The sequence below is a fragment of the Moschus berezovskii genome, chromosome 16, assembly GCF_049115385.1.
Source record: "Moschus berezovskii isolate FMDL1 chromosome 16, NW_MosBer_1.0, whole genome shotgun sequence".
Lineage (NCBI taxonomy): Eukaryota > Metazoa > Chordata > Mammalia > Artiodactyla > Moschidae > Moschus > Moschus berezovskii.
In genome coordinates this window covers 81,136,846-81,153,935 of record NC_142475.1, presented here as the reverse complement: position 1 = coordinate 81,153,935, position 17,090 = coordinate 81,136,846, and the positions used below count along the sequence as shown (strand labels likewise).

Below are 17,090 nucleotides of genomic sequence, written 5' to 3'. Positions count from 1 at the left end.
GTGTTCATTTTCCCGGGTACCTGAAAAGTCTTTTGAATATGTAGATTTACGTCTCTAACGTTTCTAGAAAGTTCTCTAGGTTGTAATTTTTCTCTTCCAGTTTATTGAGACATAATTGGACATACAGCGCTGGATAAGTTTAAGGTGTACAGGATGATGATTTGACTTACATATATCATGAAATGATTACCGCAAGAATTTAGTGAACGTTCATCATCTCATATAGACACAAAATAAAAGAAAAATTGTTTTTCCTTGTGATGAGAACTCTTAGGATTTCCTTTCTTAGTAACTTCCACATGGAAGTATGCAGCGGTGTTCATTAATCGTGCTGTGTGTTGCACCCCTAGTCTTCTTTATCTTACAACTGGAAGGCCTTTAGACCACCTCCACCTAATTCCCCCACCCCACCCCTCGCCTCTGGTAACCACAAATCTGGCCTCTCTGTGCGCTCGCTTGTCTTGAAGTGCAGCTGACCTGCGACACCGAGCAGGGCCTAGTGAGCAACGTGGCGATTCTGCGTTTCCACGCGCTCCACAGTGCTGTCCGCGCGCAGAGGCGCTGCCTCTCCACTGCACGCCCCCTGCCCGCGCCACCCCCGAGCCTCCCCCGCTGTGCAGCTGGGACTTTGTGCCTCTTAGTCTCCCTCACCCACTTCTCTCTTGGTTATAATTTCAAGTATTGGTTCCATCCCATTGTTTGTCTCCTTCTCCCCAGACTCCAGAGATTCAAATGCTGCTCCTCCCTTGCCTGTCTTCCGTCCCCGTGTCTTTCTCTGTGCCCCTTAGTGCTTCTCTTAAACTCACCTTTACTGTCTTGGCCTCTCTGCTCTTCCTCAATGTTCCTTTCTAAATTTTCACTTGAGTCGTATCTCTCTTGAGCACCACTTCCGAGTTCAGTCAACTCTCTTTATCCTTTCTTATTAGAGGGTGTTTCTTGGTCCTTTTTGAATTTATAATTCAGGGCAGGGTGGTTTTTCCCGTCTTTAAATGCTTGCTTGAGTATATTGACCTGCAGGAGAGCCTTTGTCTTACACTTTTTTTCTGCATCATGATTGTTTATTAGGGGAGGAATTTTCTTATTGGATCTGTGTTTTCTGTTTTCCAAGGAAGGGTTGCAATAACTCTGTGACTCTGTTAATTTTTCTCCTGTTTATATACACTATTGGAGTGTTTTGTAGGATTTCAAGTTCAATGGCACCCTCTTCTGTCAGCGTAACAAAGACCAGATAACTTAGCAGATTTTTAGTTTCGGTGGTAGGTGAGAGGGCTGTGTATCCTCCACTCTCGGGGGTGCTTTTTTTCTCGTGCAGCTCCTTGAATGTTTCCTATTTCTCACTTTTACCTTTCACTAACCAATTTCAAAGGGTACGTCTTTCTTGTCTGCCCTTTCTTTCCTCCCCAAAGCTGTGTGTCTTGAAGGCTGCCCTTCAGACGAGCATCCTTTCCAGTCCCTTTCCTGGGATCCCTGCTTTGGTTTACTTGCTCCCCTTCTTTTTGTTGTTTCATAGCCTCAGGCTTAAGATGGACCTCGTCTTCCTGAAGATAATTTAGATCGGCTCCGAGCCCTGTTGGCAGCTCCCGTACCCTCTCCTCCCCAGGGTTTCTCTCAGCCTGCCTTTATCTGCCGCAGGGCTTTGCGGAGGAGCAGGGTTGGGCGAGAGAACGAGGCGCTACAGGCGGGGCGGGTAGCTCTCCCCTGCTTGCAGCGTCTCTCAGGGCGCACTGTGGTGTGGTGTGGCCTTCCTTTGCTTCTTGCTGTATTGCTTCTCAAGGACATTTGGAGAGGTGCGGGGACCCCGGCAGCCACCGTTGTCCTCGGCTGCTCAGGCCCATAGGTCAGTTTTGCCCATCCCGGAGTTTGTGTCTCGTTTCCCCAGTGCTAAGCAGCACATTTCTCAAGTGTCAGCGTCCATGCAGCGGAGCACAGTTTGCACCGATGGCGCCTTCTCCCGGGCTGACGGGGTGGGGGGTCTCAGTCGCCTGGGGGCACTCTCAGCCGGAGGCCAGTGCACATTTTAAAGTCCCTGCAGGAGGGCTTTTGGGGGCCCGCACGGGTGGTGTGAATTCAGCGCCCCGGGCCGGTTTTGTGGTCCAGACTCTCAGGCACACCCTCCTTCCCTTCACAGGCTGAGTGAGCACCGGGTCTTCTCGCTGTGTCTTCCTGCCGGACAGGCTCTTCATCTTCTCTGGCTTCATCCCGGTCACCTGTACACACAGCCCGTGGGGCCCAGCCTTTATGATGGGGCCCCTATTAGACTCCCCTGTTGGATGCCTCCCTTTCTTGGGAACACATGGAATAAGGGCGGTGTGTCCCGAAAGCATCAACAGGATTGTGTGACCCGTACCCTTCCAGGATGCTTTTGTTGTCTGTTTTCTTTTCCCCTCAACATTTTGTGTTTAAGATTCATCCCGTTAGGTTACGTCTAGTTGGGGTTCATTCACTTTGAGTTGCTGTGTCATGTCCCATCTTGGTAAACGCCAGCTACCCTTGTTAGTGTGGACGGACGTTTGAGCCTGGGTCTGTGCTTAACACTGCTGTGAAGCTGCACATACGTGTGTCCTGAGACACACCCAAGCTCAGTTTCCTTGTGCAGACATGTCACTCACCTAACATGATGCAAAATACTCTCAACATGCTTAAACCACCTCTCCCACCCACGGTATTTGTGTATATGTAGCTCCTGTTACTCCATGTCTTCACTGACACTGAACATCAACCTTTTAGCCAACCATCAAAATTTTAGTCAATCTGGTGGGTGGTATTAATCATATTTCCATGTTAATTTTCATTTTGCTGATTAAATAATGAGGTTGTACATCTTTTCATGCAATTCTTGGCCATTGGGACATCTTCTTCGGGATGCCTGTTCAAGTATCCTACAGATTTTTCTGTTGGGTTATCCCTCTTTTTCTTATCAATTTCTAGGAATTCTTTATGTAATCTGGATACACGGTCTCTGCTGATTATTATATTACATATCTTCTCCACTTTGCAGCTTTCCTGTCTCTCCCTCACTAGGTCCTTTCATGAAGAGGAGTTCCCAGGTCCATCATTTATTCTCAGACGTTACCTTATAAAAGTCCTAGAGTGTGGGAACTTCCCTGGTGGCCCAGTGGTTAAGACTGCTCTCCCAATTCAGGGGGCCCTCAATCCCTCCTCGAGGAACTAACATCCCACATGTCACATGGCACAGGCAAAAAAAAAAAAAACCCAAGACTTTGCCTTTCTCATTCAGCCCTCCGACTGCCCAGCTGAGGACCGTGTGCAGGGCCCTGCCTTCAGGCTCTCTGCCCGGCACTGCTGCCTGTGCCAGGCCAGCACCCAAGGTTCCCATTCCTACAGCTTTAGAACGATTCACGCCCCCTCATCCAGAAAGCCTCCCCGCCTCCTCCTCCTCCTCCTGCGAGGCTGTCCTGGCCACTCACGGCCCTTTGCCTTTCTCCATAAACTTTAGAATCATCACCAAGCTCCCTTGTTTTCTTTTTCCTCATTCACCCGTGGGCGACTGGTTTTATTGGATTGGCCCTCAGAGCTGGACTGGGAGTAACCCTTGCTTTGTCACGCTCACCCACCCTGGCTCTAGGCATGGCCAGCTTTCTTTAATTTAGTTCTTTACTTAGAACAGGGATTCTTCTCGGTAATCAAATGCTCACCTGGGAGGCCCTCGTCTGGACAAATGCCAGGGCCCTGGTTATAAGCTGCACCTAAGGACCAGGCTGCCCACCCTCACTGGCTCCATCCCCTGCTCACCCACCCAAGGGTCTCCATTCTTTTTCTTTCATTTTATATAGTGTGTTTGCATCCAAATATATTCCTGCTGCTGCTGCTAAGTCACTTCAGTCGTGTCCGACTCAGTGTGACCCCATAGACGGAAGCCCACCAGGCTCCCCCGTCCCTGGGATTCTCCAGGCAAGAACACTGGAGTGGGTTGCCATTTCCTTCTCCAATGTGTGAAAGTGAAAAGTGAAAGTGAAGTCGCTCAGTCGTGTCCGACCCTTAGCGACCCCACGGACTGCAGCCTACCAGGCTCCTCCCTCCATGGGATTTTCTAGGCAAGAGTACTGGAGTGGCTTGCCATTGCCTTCTCCAAAACATTTTATTTGCAGTTTCTATAATTTATATAAAGAGCATCATGATGCATATAGTCTTTGAAGAGTTTTTTCACTGGCCTGATATTAATGTAGATTTTTAGGTCTAGATTCTCTATCTAACCTAAATCTAGTAACATCAGTTCTTTCTTTAGGATTATATTGTATGCCCCTTTCCACTTTTATTTTTCATAGACTTCTTTTGGAGCTGTTTTAGATTTGCAGAAAAATTAAGCAGAAGTTGCAAGGTTCCCATCTACTTCCCTCTCCTGCCAGGCTCTTTTCTTGGTAACATCTTGCCTCAGTGTGGTAGACTTATTACACTTGATAAACCAATATTGATATATTATTGTTAACAAGTCTATAGTTTGCATTAGAGCCCACTCTTGGGGATGTACATTCTATGGGACAAATGTGCGATGACAGGTATTGACTATTATAGTATCAAACGGAATAGCTTTGTGGCCCCAACCCCCCTGCGCTGTCTGCTCACCCCTCCCTCCCTCTAAACCCCTGGCAACCTCTGATCTTTTGACTGTCTCCATCAGTTCAGTTCAGTTGCTCAGTCGTGTCTGACTCTCCGCGACCCCGTGAATCACAGCATGCCAGGCCTCCCTGTCCATCACCAGCTCCCGGAGTTCACTCAAACTCATGTCCACAGAGTCGGTGATGCCATCCAGCCATCTCATTCTCTGTCGTCCCCTTCTCCTCCCGCCCCCAACATTTCCCAGCATCAGAGTCTTTTCCAGTGAGTCAACTCGTCGCATGAGGTGGCCAAAGTATTGCAGTTTCAGTTTTAGCATCAGTCCCTCCAATGAACACCCAGGATTGATCTCCTTTAGAATGGACTGGTTGGATCTCCTTGCAGTATAAGGGACTCTCAAGAGTCTTCTCCAACACCACAGTTCAAAAGCATCGATTCTTCGGCGATCAGCTTTCTTCACAGTCCAACTCTCACATCCATACATGACCACGGGAAAAACCATTGCCTTGACTAGACGGACCTTGGTTGGCAAAGTACTGTCTCTGCTTTTTAATATACTATCAAGGTTGGTCATAACTTTCCTTCCAAGGAGCAAGCGTCTTTTAATTTCATGGCTGCAATCAGCATCTGCAGTGATTTTGGAGCCCAAAAAAATAAAGTCTGACACTATTTCCACTGTTTTTCCATGTATTTCTCATGAAGTGATGGGACCAGATGCCATGATCTTTGTTTTCTGAATGGTGAGCTTCAAGCCAATCTTTTCACTCTCCTCTTTCACTTTCATCAAGAGGCTCTTGAGTTCCTCTTCACTTTCTGCCATAAGGGTGGTGTCATCTGCATATCTGAGGTTATTGATATTTCTCCCAGCAATCTTGATTCCAGCTTGTGCTTCTTCCAGCCCAGCGTTCCTCATGATGTACTCTGCATATAAGTTAAATAAGCAAGGTGACAATATACAACCTTGACGTACACCTTTTCCTATTTGGAACCAGTCTGTTGTTCCATGTCCAGTTCTAACTGTTGCTTCCTGACCTGCATACAGGTTTCTCAAGAGGCAGGTCAGGTGGTCTGGGATTCCCATCTCTTTCAGAATGTTCCACAGTTTATTGTGATCGACACAGTCAAAGGCTTTGGCATAGTCAATGAAGCAGAAATAGATGTTTTACTGAAACTCTCTTGCTTTCTCCATGATCCAGCGGATGTTGGCAATTTGATCTCTGGTGCCTCTGCCTTTTCTAAAACCTGCTTGAACATCTGGGAGTTCACGGTTTACATACTGCTGAAGCCTGGCTTGGAGAATTTTGAGCATGACTTTACTAGCGTGTGAGATGAGTGCAATTGTGCAGTAGTTTGAGCATTCCTTGGCATTGCCTTTCTTTGGGATTGGAATGAAGACTGACCTTTGCCTTTTTCAGACGTCATAGAGCTGGAATCGTCCCATGTAGCCTTTGTAGGTTAGCTTCTGTCACTTTCTGATAAGCTTTCAGGTTCTTCTATGTCTTCATGTCAACCACTCTCACCCCCTAGGAACTCTCTCTTTCTTATTTCTTTGTTGTTGGGGGCGGGAGTGTGAAACGATCCCCACAGTAAGTCTAGTCAGCAGTCATCATCATTCCTAGGTACAGATCTTTGTCCTGTGACGAGAACTTGTAAAGTGGCAAAAGCTGAAAACGTGCAGTACATTGTTAGCAATCCCAGTCGCCCCGCACTGGGTTACGTCCCTGTGACTTATTTCCCCGTTTCGCCTACCTCCAACTCCTCACCTCTAGCAACCCCCAACCTGTTCTCTGTAGAGAGGAGCCTGGGTTTTGTTTCCTTGGGTTGGATTTTGGTTTCATTTAGATTCCATGTATAAGCGAGATCATGTGGTATTTGTCTTTCTTTCTCTGATTTATTTCACTGAACATAATACCCTCAGGAGAAGGAAATGGCACCCCACTCCAGTACTCTTGCCTAGAAAATCCCATGGACGGAGGAGCCTGATAGGCTGCAGTCCATGGGGTCGCTAAGAGTCGGACACGACTGAGCGACTTCACTTTCAATTTTCACTTTCATACCTTGGAGAAGGAAATGGCAACCCACTCCAGTGTTCTTGCCTGGAGAATCCCAGGGACGGGGAAGCCTGGTGGGCTGCCGTCTATGGGGTCTCACAGAGCCAGACACAACTGAAGTGACTTAGCAGCAATACCCTCAGGGCTGATATGTGTTATCTCAAATGGCAAGATTTCCTTCTTTCTCATGGCTGAATGATATTTCATTTTATACACATACACACACACACATGCACAGGGCTTCCCAGGTGGCTCATTGGTAGAGAATCTGCCTGTCAATGCAGGAGATGTGGGTTCAATTCCTGGTCAGGGAAGATCCCCTGGAGAAGGAAACAGCAACCCTCTCCGGTATTATTGCCTGGGAAATCCCATGGCAAGAAGAGTTTGACAGGCTACAATCCAGGGGGTTGCAAAAGAGTTGGACGTGACTTAGCAACTACACAACAACAGCATGTATGTGTCTGTTGACGGGCAATTATGTCTTCTCCTTATCTTGGCAATTATAAATAATGCTGCTGTGAACATGGGGGCTCACATATCTTTTCAAATTAGTGTTTTCATATTCTTCATATAAATTCCCATAAATGAGGCCATGTGGTGGTCCGATTTTTAGTGTTTTGATGAATCTTCATACTATTTTCCTTAATGGCTGAACCAATTTACATTTCCACCAATAGAGCATGAGGGTTCTATTTTCTCCACATCCTGGCCAGCACTCATTATTCCCCATCGTTTTGATAACAGGTGTGAGCTGACAGCTTATTGTGGTTTTGATTCCCATCTCCCTGATGACGAGAGACGCAGAGCATCTTTTCATGGACCTACTGGCCGTCTGTATACCTTCTTTGGAAAGTGTCTGTTCAGATCCTCCGCCCGTTTTTTAATTGGACGGTGTGGGGAGCTTTTGTTTACTTTTGATGTTGAGTTGTGTGTGTGTTTCATGTGTCTTGGACACTGAAACCCGCTTTTGTAAGTGTGGTCTGTAGATACTCTCCCCCATTTGCTGCGCCACCTTTCATCCTGTCGACGGCTCACACTGTTTTGCAGAAGCGTTTCAGTCTGACGCAGTCTTGTTTGTTGATTCTTGCTTTTGTTCTCTCTGCTTTCGGTGTCAGATCCAAAAACTGATTGCCAAGACTGACAAGGAGCTTGCCGCCTGTGTTTTCTTCTAGGCGTTATACAGTTTCAGGCCTTACATTCAAGTCTTTAATCATTTAGAGTTAATTTTTGTATTTGGGGTAAGATAGAGGTCCAGTTTTATTATTTTGCATGAGGCTGACCAGTTTTTCCCAACATTTGTTGAAAAGTCTGTCTTTCCCCATTGTATATTCTTGGCTCCTTTGTCTTAAATTAGTTGAGCACGTCTGTGTGGGCTTATTTCTGGGCTGGGAATGCTTCCTTAACATGGCTTCAAGGCCCACACTTGCCTGACCTCCCAAGCTGCTACTGCTCAGCCTCCTGGCTGCTTCTTCCTGTCCCCTGACCTCTTAGCTCGGGGATTGCAGGGCTGACTTCAGGCCTCATCTCCACTTACACTCCTTCCCTGATGGCCACATCCCCAGACCAGGCGGAAAGGCCATGGGACTAGACACGCCTGACCTCCAATATCAGCTCCCCGTTATGAGGCAGGGCCCTGCTCAGGGCACACCGTGTCTCTAGTCCTCAGTTTCCCCTCGTGCAAAATGGGCACAAGGACTCTGCAAAGCCCTACATACACCAGTGACGGCCCCTAAGTTGGCCCAGGTCAGGCCCGAGGGAGCTGGTGGTCCTCAGCAAACCCAGGCCTAGAAGGAAATGGCCACTGTATGGCAAGCCCTAAAGGCTGAGCGGGACCAGGTCCTGTGAGGAGGCCCAGAGGCAAGAGAGGAGGGAAGGCAGGCAGGTGCTAGAGGTCAGAGGGCAGGGGTCAGAGGCTGATAGATTCGGGCACCAGCTAGACTTGTCCTGACTGTACTTAGGCGCCATGGAGGGTGACAGAGTCTGCCACTGGGATGAGAGGGGCCTCAAAGAGGAAAGACCCGGGACCATGGGCCAGGGCAGCCAGCCCCACCTCTGCTGTAGCCGGGGCTGCACACACTGTTGTCCAGGCCCCAGTCCGCGTGCCCCTTCCCCATCTCACCCACCCATCCTGCCAGGGTTCAGTTCAGGACCAGCCTGGCTTCCTCCCAGGCACCCGACTGCAGGCACCTGAGGCCCTGGGCATGGTGGCTGCTGCTGTGACCCAGGCTGGGCGGGCCGGAGTCTCAGTGCCACCCTCACAGCCACCCTTTGCCTGCAGTGACGTCTGCCGGTTGTGGAGGGCCCTGGGTGCCGAGCAACCCGTGAGCCACCTGGTGCTGGCCAAGCTGCTGGGCTGGCTGCAGAAGCGGTCCCTGCTTATTAGGACCAGCGGCGGCAGCCGCCAGCCCAAGGAGAAGGCCTACCTGCGCTCCCTGGCTGTGAGTCTCTGCCCCCACCACCCCAGATGCCGTCCCAGCTGCCTTCTCGAGTGTGTTCAGTCACACATGGGTGTGAGGCACCCATAGTGTGTGCCAGGCCCCGGGGAGGGGGGGCCCCATACTCAGGCTGTGAAAGCCCTGTCCTGCCCAGCCTGGCTTGGATGAGGGGGCCTCCAAGGTGGCCCCAGCTGGGAGCTGACCCTGGGTCCAGGCCCAGCTCCCCACTTCCCAACCAAAGGCCCTGGACCCCTCCAGCCAGGTTCAGGCAGCGAGGAAGGGCATGGAGAGACAAGTGAACCCCTGCCCCCATACGTGGGTTCTGGAGGAATCTTAGAGACTGTCTCCAGCAGCTCCCACCCTCCTGTAGAAGTCCACACCCACTGCCCACCACTCCCCCCAGCTTGCCCCACAAGCCTGGATTCTGCTTGCACAGCCCCCGGAACAGGAGGCTTGTTTCCTAACACGCTTCACCTGGGCTGGACTCTGACGGGGCCGCAGCTGTGCTCCAACCATTTGATCCAGGGCTGAGAACCCACTCGCAACCCCAGCCCCCAGAGCAGTGGGCAGAGCTCCTAGGCAAGCTGCTGCCCCCAGCCGAGGGGTGTGACAGCCACACTTGGTGCCTGGAGAAGCCCACCCTGTCTCCATGCCAGCCCTCCATCAGCCCGGCCCCTCGACACCCCCAGACCCGGACCCTCCCTGTAGGAAACCAGACTCAGCATGGGGTCAGCAGGGCTGCCTTCATGGGTCCTGCCCTCCTATTCTCATTCCCCCCCACCTTGAGAATGTTCTGGGCCCAAGGCCCCTCTCCAGGTGTGGGAGGCCCTGGGGCTGCTGTCTGGTAGCTCCCCCTTCCAGGACCGTGTGTCCCCCACCCAGCGTTCATTCACGGGCACCTGCCATGTGCCAGGCTCTGTGTTGGGGGCATTGCAGGGAGCACAGCCCAGGGGACTGAGGGGCCAGACACAAGGCAGTGACTGAGGGCGGAGGGCAGAGTGGACAGGGATGGTGGGCTGTAGGACCCGCCTGCAGGGTCGGCAATGGGAGGGGGCGGGCGGGAAGCATGCAGGGTCCAGAGAGCGGGCCACGCCCCCAGGAGGTACGTCTCACGCGGGGACTTGGCTGTGGTCCCGGAGACAGCGGGCAGACACAGGGAGGCAAGGTCGGCGTGGGTTTTGTGGGAAGCTGGCCCCTCAGCAGCCCCTGCCGCCCCCGCAGGCCATGAACGTGCTGTGCGAGCTGCACTTCGCCCATGAGTTCAAGCAGGCCATGCGGGAGGCCTTTCCCGAGCTCCTCCTGGCCTTCCTCTCCCAGACGCACTACCTCCTGGAGATGAACCTGTCCAAGGAGCCCCAACCCGGCAAGGAGGCCCACGAGACAGCCCTGTTCGACCCCCAGAGGTAAGGCCTGGGCCCCAGAGAGGCGGTGCATGGGCTTCCCAGGGCTGAGGGACAGAGCTCCACAGCCGGGCAGCTTAGAGCTGCAGGCGGGTATTCTCGCACGGTGCCAGAGGCTGGCACTCCGGATCCAAGGCTGGCAGAGCCGCGCTCCTCCAAAACCTGCAGGGGAGGCTCCTCCCCGTCTCCTGGGTGCTCCTGGCTTGTAGACGTCCCCCTCCCGTTTCAGCCTCCAGCTTCACCATGTGTCTCTGTGTCTATTGCTCTCTTCTTATGAGGACGTCAGTCCTGGTGAACTCAGGCCATCCTACTGACCTCATTGTAACTTGATTCCATCTGCAAAGACCCAAATGAGTGTCAGGACTTGGATGGTTTCTGGGGACACAGTTGGATCCCCAATAGACATGATTCCAAACACAGCTGCCTCCAGCAGTCAGCATGGAGGGCAGGTGGGCATCCTGCTTCCTTGGACTGCAGGTGCCTGGCAGCCTAGACGCCCGGGTACAGCTGACCCATGGGGACTCCAGGGGCCCACATGGCACAGCGTATCTTACCCAAATATGGTCCCTGCGGGGATTCTGAGAGATGAGTGTTGCCTTCCCCTTTGACGGATGAGGAAACTGAGGCTCAGAGAGGGCCAGAGGCTTCCCCCGAGCCACACAGTGTCTGTGCGCTGCTGACCGAGAGCCCATAGAATGGCAGGGGTGTCTGCCCAGCGATCACTTGGCCCTGCAGGCAGATGCCCACAAGGTCCTGTTGCACAGAGTGCTCAACCCCGACGCCTTATGCCTCTGATGTCATGGACAGTCATCGGCCTCCCCCAAGTGCGCACCCTTGGCCGGCGTGGACAGGACTCGTGTGGGAGGGTCCGCGCCCCACCCCTCACTCGGGTGGTGGCACTGGCTGGCCGCCTGGCCTTCCCCTGCACTAGGGCGCATCTTGAGAAATCCATTAAGCGAGTCTTTAAAAGCCGCTGGGGCCGACTCTATTCATTTGTTTGTATTACGATGTGCTTCACACAATTTGACAGTTTGAACAGCTTTCCCCAAGGCATATCACTGAAAAAAAAGTCACTTCTCTCATATTGCTTCTGAATTCGAATGTGCATAAAGTTCTTTTTTATGCAAATCAACCATGCAAAATGCATGAATCTTCCCTAATAAGCTAATAAAACATTCTCCTCCCCAAAATAGGAGGGTTAGGAGAAAGCTCTGATGAACCGCCTCCATCCATCAGCTTCCCTCCCCTGCCCCCATGGGGCCAGCCTCCACCTGTTCCTCCCCTGACCCCCTTGCTGCCCACCACCCCAAGTCAGACCAGGCCTCACCTGTGCTTAGGATCCTCCCTTCCTCTTCCCCTTCTTTCAACTCCGAGAAGGGCCGAATCCTTCCAGCGGTCCAGTGGCCCTGCATCTAGCTCCCCATCACCTCCAGAGCCTCCTTTCTGCCACACACCCTCACCCTCCACATGCACCCTCTGCTCCAGCCTCAGTGTCTTCCTGCCATTCCTCGGACCCCACGCTCCTGCCTCAGGGCCTTTGCACTTGCTGCACCCTCTTCCTGGGACGTTCTTCCCGACAGCCTCACCTCCATGGCTCCCAGCCGCCTTCTGTGCACGAGCAGTCCTGCTTTCACACTGTTACGTTCTCCCATCTACAGCTGTCACCCGTGCCCCGTACGATGGAGGCTCTGGGGAGCAGGGACGTCTGTCTCATGCAGGGCTCTCCCCCAGACAGCAAGGGTGTCTGTCATCTCACTGGGGGGCCGGGGGCCTCCTGCTCAGACCCAGCTGTACCAAGATGCTCCAGCAGCGTCAGCCCTCCCCCTCCACCTCTCGAGTCTTGGCTTCTCTCTGGGCAGATTCTCCCAAAGAGAAGGGTGGGGGCCCAGCAACCACAGAACAGACTGGCACCCTGGGCTCATTCCCTCGGCTTTGATGGGCCCAGTTTAGTTCACACACTCACCCCTGAACCAATCGCCTTGGCCACGGGGGCAGGTGGGACTCCTACTAAGCAGGTCTGGGGTCACACCCTCCCTGGAGCTAGGAGGGGACCTGGGCTCCCTTCCCCAGAGGACAGCTGCAATACTGGTACCATCCCCAGGGACCCGAGAGTGGGGCAGGCCAATCAGCAGTGATGCTGGCCAGCCGTCAAGGACGGTGAGGAGGTCTGCAGCCACTCCCAGGTCTCAGAGGGCAGCCCTGCCCAGGCGGAGCACTGCAGTCCCAAGTCCGATGCCTGGAGGAGGCAATGGTACCGTTGAGGGAGCCGGGTGCCGAGGAAGAATCTGGGTGCAGCTGTTGAGAGACCCACTGTCCTGTGGTTGCCCCCAAGAGTGTCGGGGGGAGAGGTTGCAGCCATACCTGTGACAGCCATGCAAGACTCAAGGCAGAGTCAGGCTAGTCCTGGGCCTCTGAGGTTCCTGGCATCCTGCTGAGCTGGGCTGGCCCCTGGGACCAACAAGTGAGGGTTTGGTTCCACTTCCTGCCAGGGCACAAGCACCCATTCCAGCTCTGACTGTGGGGCCCTCCCCTTCCTGTGCAACTCTGATGAACAGAACCCCTTTCTTGTAGAGACGTTTCCTGCTTTGGTCAGTTCTCAGCCAGCTCCTTCTCAAGTTGATGTCCATCCTGCCCTACGAAGGACTTCTCATTCCTCTTGTTTCATCCATTATGGGCTGAGTCTCTTTAACTCTAATGGAGCATCTCATTTCTCCTCATTCCAAAGACGTGCCCATCGACCACTTAGAGGCATAAGCCAACACATTTCCCTTTTTGCCCTGGCTGCCAGGAAGCTCGTAAATGAAGTTCAGTTCAGTTGCTCAGATGTGTCTGACCCTTTGCAACCCCATGGACTGCTGCAGGCCAGGCTTCCCCGTCCATCACCAACTCCCAGAGCTTGCTCAAACTCACATCCATCAAGTCGGTGATGCCATCCAACCATCTCATCCTCTGTCGTCCCCTTCTCCTCCTGCCCTCAATCTTTCCCAGCATCAGGGTCTTTTCCAATGAGTTGGTTCTTCACATCAGGGGGCCAAAGTACTGGAGCTTCAGCTTCAGCATCAGGCCTTCCAGTGAATATTCAGGACTGAATGTCTTTAGGACTGACTGGCTGGGGCCCTGCTGAGAGTCTGTAAAGTTATTGTTGAGCAATCTCTCACTGTGGCACAGGGTGCTTCCTTCTCTGTCTTACTTCCTGATTAGTCTTCTTTTCAACTTAAAGCTTTAATTTAAAGCTCTTTTATTTAAACTGTATTCGCGATCCTAGGTTTTGGCAGTTGACAAGTAAAAATCAGCAATGAATAATGACATGCTGTGTGCCACCTGGATCTGAGATCTAAGATCGCCTCCTAACCCTGCTGTGAGCGCTCCGAGCTGGTTGCTCCGTCTCACGGCCTTGGTTTCTTCTTCTGTGGGAGGGGCTGGGCCCTCCCTAGGTGTTGGGAGGGTCAGGAGCAGCAGAGGACTGGGCAGCCTCTATGCTAGGGCGACCCTGGGCGAGCAGCCGACACTCTGGGCATCAGTTGAGGGTTGGAAGTCAGGACCCCAGCCCACGCATCTTCTCCTGGATTTGTCCAGTTGGGGTGCCGTGGTCTCGGGCCCCGGGGGCCCCCTGATTCCTCAGACTCACGGTGAGTTGTGACGTCACAGGGAGTGAGCCGGGATCCCTGAGCAGGGAGGGATGGATGGGGAGGTGCTGTGCCCCAGCCTGGAGTCCCCACAGTCCTGCTCGGACCGGCCTCCTTCCCTGCCCTCAGCCTTGGCTGCCCTCCCGCTCTGAGGTCGAAAAGAGGAAAGGATTAACAGACCGTGGATCATTCGGTCGATACTTGCTAAGTGTAGTGGGGGCCCCACTCGTACTAATGGATACAGACGGTGCGTGCCCTGCCCCTGACCGTGCTGTCAGCGGACAGGCACCCATGCGCTCGGGAGCTCAACCCCGTGGAAATGCAGACAGGGTCCGGGGACGGCCCGGTGACCTTGCCTGGAGAGGGCCCTGAGGAGAGGCAGAGCCTCGCGGGGAAGACACAGGGGTGCCCCTGCATGTGGGTCCCTGAGGACCGACTCTGAGCACAGACCTGAAAGACGGTTAGAGGTCACCGTGTGGGGAAGGAAGAGCACACAGCCTTCCAGGCAGGGGGACCCCAAAGCAGAAGGGACAGGAAGGAGGGGACCCTGAAGCGGGGGGAGCCACGGGGGCTCCACATCGAGGGAGTGACAGGACCTGGTCGGCACTGGAGAGACGTAGAAGCATGAGGAGACCCACACTGCCTCCGGAGGCTCGCGTCCGGCTGGGGGGCTCCAGGTGGAGAAGAAAGGTCCCGCCCCAGTCCCTCACCGGCCTGGGGATGCGTCCCGGGGCGCTGACGCAAGGAAGCCCCAGCTCCAGGCGGACCCCGCGGGCTCCCCACCTCCGCACCCTGCCCTCCAGCCCCACCTCATCTTCAGGGCCCTCTGCCCCCGGCCCCCCTGGGGCTGAAGGAGGAACAGAGGGGAGTCCTGCACGGCTGGCCTTGGACCCCAGGGGCTCTGCTCTCTGTCGGTCATGGGGCTGCGTGGGTTTCAGGTGACACAGCTCCTGGTGCAAGGCCAGGGGTCCTGGGCTGGGGGTCATGGTCTTTAGGGCCCCACGAGGGAGGACATTCACCCCAAGAATCAGCAAGGGAGCCCCAAGGACGCCCCACCAGCCGGATGCCCTGGTACAGCTGTGGGGACACAGTGACCCCACGGTGCCGTGGGACCAGAAGATTCCAAGAGTCCTCACAGAGCAGACAAAATACCACCGTGCCCAGAGCCCCGTTCTCCCAAAGCCGTCGTCACTCCGGCTGAGACCAGTGACCCAGAAAATGCAGCCTCTTCTTGGTGGCACGGCTTGAGGCGAGAGAACAGGCCCGCTGACATTTGTGCTGGCGCCACCGGGGACTCACGGAGTGGCATTTCATCCCTTCACGTCGGGTTTTGCAAATCTGATCAGAGTGGCGCCTGGTCAGAGCTGACAGCCTCACTCCAGGGGCCGCTCACAGGTCCATGGGAAGCCACCAGGTGCAGGGTGGCTGGGCAGGGAGACAGACCACAGAGCTATTCCGGGGCCCTTGACCCTGTGGGGCCTGGGGCAGCCCTGGGCCTGTGGCTCGAGAGCACTGTGCAGGCATGGAGCCCGGAGCCTGGCTGGACTCTGCTTCTGTGGGCCCTGGCAGGGCTGTGTGAGCAGGACAGGGCCCCGGGCGGAACAGTCCCTGACCTGCATGCGGTCCCACCCTGCCGCAGTCCGGCGCACTGTCTTGAGCCCATGCAAACACGCCGCCAGCAGAAGCCAGTTTCCCGCATCTTCAGGGTCCCGGCACTCTCTGGGCTCCCGTAATCCCACACCCCCAGCTGCCCTCCCACCCCGTCCACTCCCCCTGCATTCTCAGCCCCACATTCAAATACCACAGTCTGTCAAGGCTCAGTCAGACCCCCTCCACCCTGCAACTTGGGGAACCACTGTTCCCGATATCTCTACTTCTCTCTCCAGCCCTGTCCTCTCAGCCTCAGCCCTGAAAAGCCAGCTGCAGGCATCTCCCACTGGCCACGCGCCTAGCCTATCTGGAGCTTCCCCCTGGAACCACCCCCCTCCCAGGACAGCCCCTGCCCATTCTACACCCCAACATTTCTGCTGAAGGAGGGCAGGAGCGAGCTGTCCCAGAGAGGCTTGGTGCTGCCAGGCCCGGAGCAGAGACAGAAGCCAGGAGGCACCTTTCCACCCAGGGCAGGTGGGCACTCTCCCCGAGGCCGAGGCTGCCTAGTGACCCCTCTGCTCCCCCGCAGCACGACGCTGAAGGCACTGAAGAGCCTGCTGTTCACCACCAGGCACTGGCGGGACTTCGCCCACATGGAGCTGCAGGGCGCCTGGGACCTCTTTGCCACCATCCACACCTACCCACAGGGCGTGGGCCTCCTCGCCAGGTAGGGGAGGGGCGGGGCCAGGGAAAGGGGCCCATCCTGGGTCATCCCTGCCCAGGAGGCTGGGCTACAGACTGCAGAGGCCCCCAGGACCTGCCGTGAGCACAGCCCCAAGGACTCACGCGTGTACACACAGGGCACAGGGGCATGGATGACACGGGCTCACTGGCACACCCTGGGGGCCTAGAATGCAGACCTCTTGCCCAACACCTGGCCCCCGCCTTGGCCATGGGCTCCTAGGGGACCGGAGCAGGTCCGCTCCCCTGTCCACCCCACGCTTGGCCCATGCCTGGCAGCCAATGGGTGGCCAGTGGGTGCAGAGGGAGCAGGAAAAGGTCAAACAGAGGCGTGCCCAGTCCGCTCAGCAGCACTTCTGGCCGCCGGGCCCCCAGGTTGGGTGGTGGCGGGAGGGTGGACATGGGCTGTGCCCACGAGCCCGGCCCGCCCTTCCCCCTGTGCCCAGGGCCATGGTGCAGAACCACTGCGGGCAGATGAAGGCGCTGACCTTCCATCTGCTGCCCAACCTACAGAGCCCGGAGGAGTGGGAGAGGAAGGCGGCCATCATCATCTTCACGGAGGTGGGGGCCTGGGGGCCCCTCAGGGACAGCCTGCACCCCGTCTCCAGCTGAACCCACCAGGACCTCCCTTGACCAACAGATTCCGCACACCCCACCTTCCCACTCCCAGCT

General features: G+C 54.8%; 1 protein-coding gene across 1 annotated transcript in view; it reads left to right on the top strand.

Moving 5' to 3' along the window:
* Positions 1-17,090, top strand: part of LOC129538948 (maestro heat-like repeat family member 5) — a 60,367-nt gene that overhangs the window by 39,082 nt on the left and 4,195 nt on the right. Inside the window, exons 20-24 of the mRNA XM_088844481.1 lie at positions 8,905-9,064; positions 10,283-10,464; positions 12,474-12,476; positions 16,267-16,404; positions 16,865-16,979. Of these exons, the coding sequence (XP_088700607.1) occupies positions 8,905-9,064; positions 10,283-10,464; positions 12,474-12,476; positions 16,267-16,404; positions 16,865-16,979 (598 nt within the window). The remainder of the gene's footprint in view (positions 1-8,904; positions 9,065-10,282; positions 10,465-12,473; positions 12,477-16,266; positions 16,405-16,864; positions 16,980-17,090) is intronic.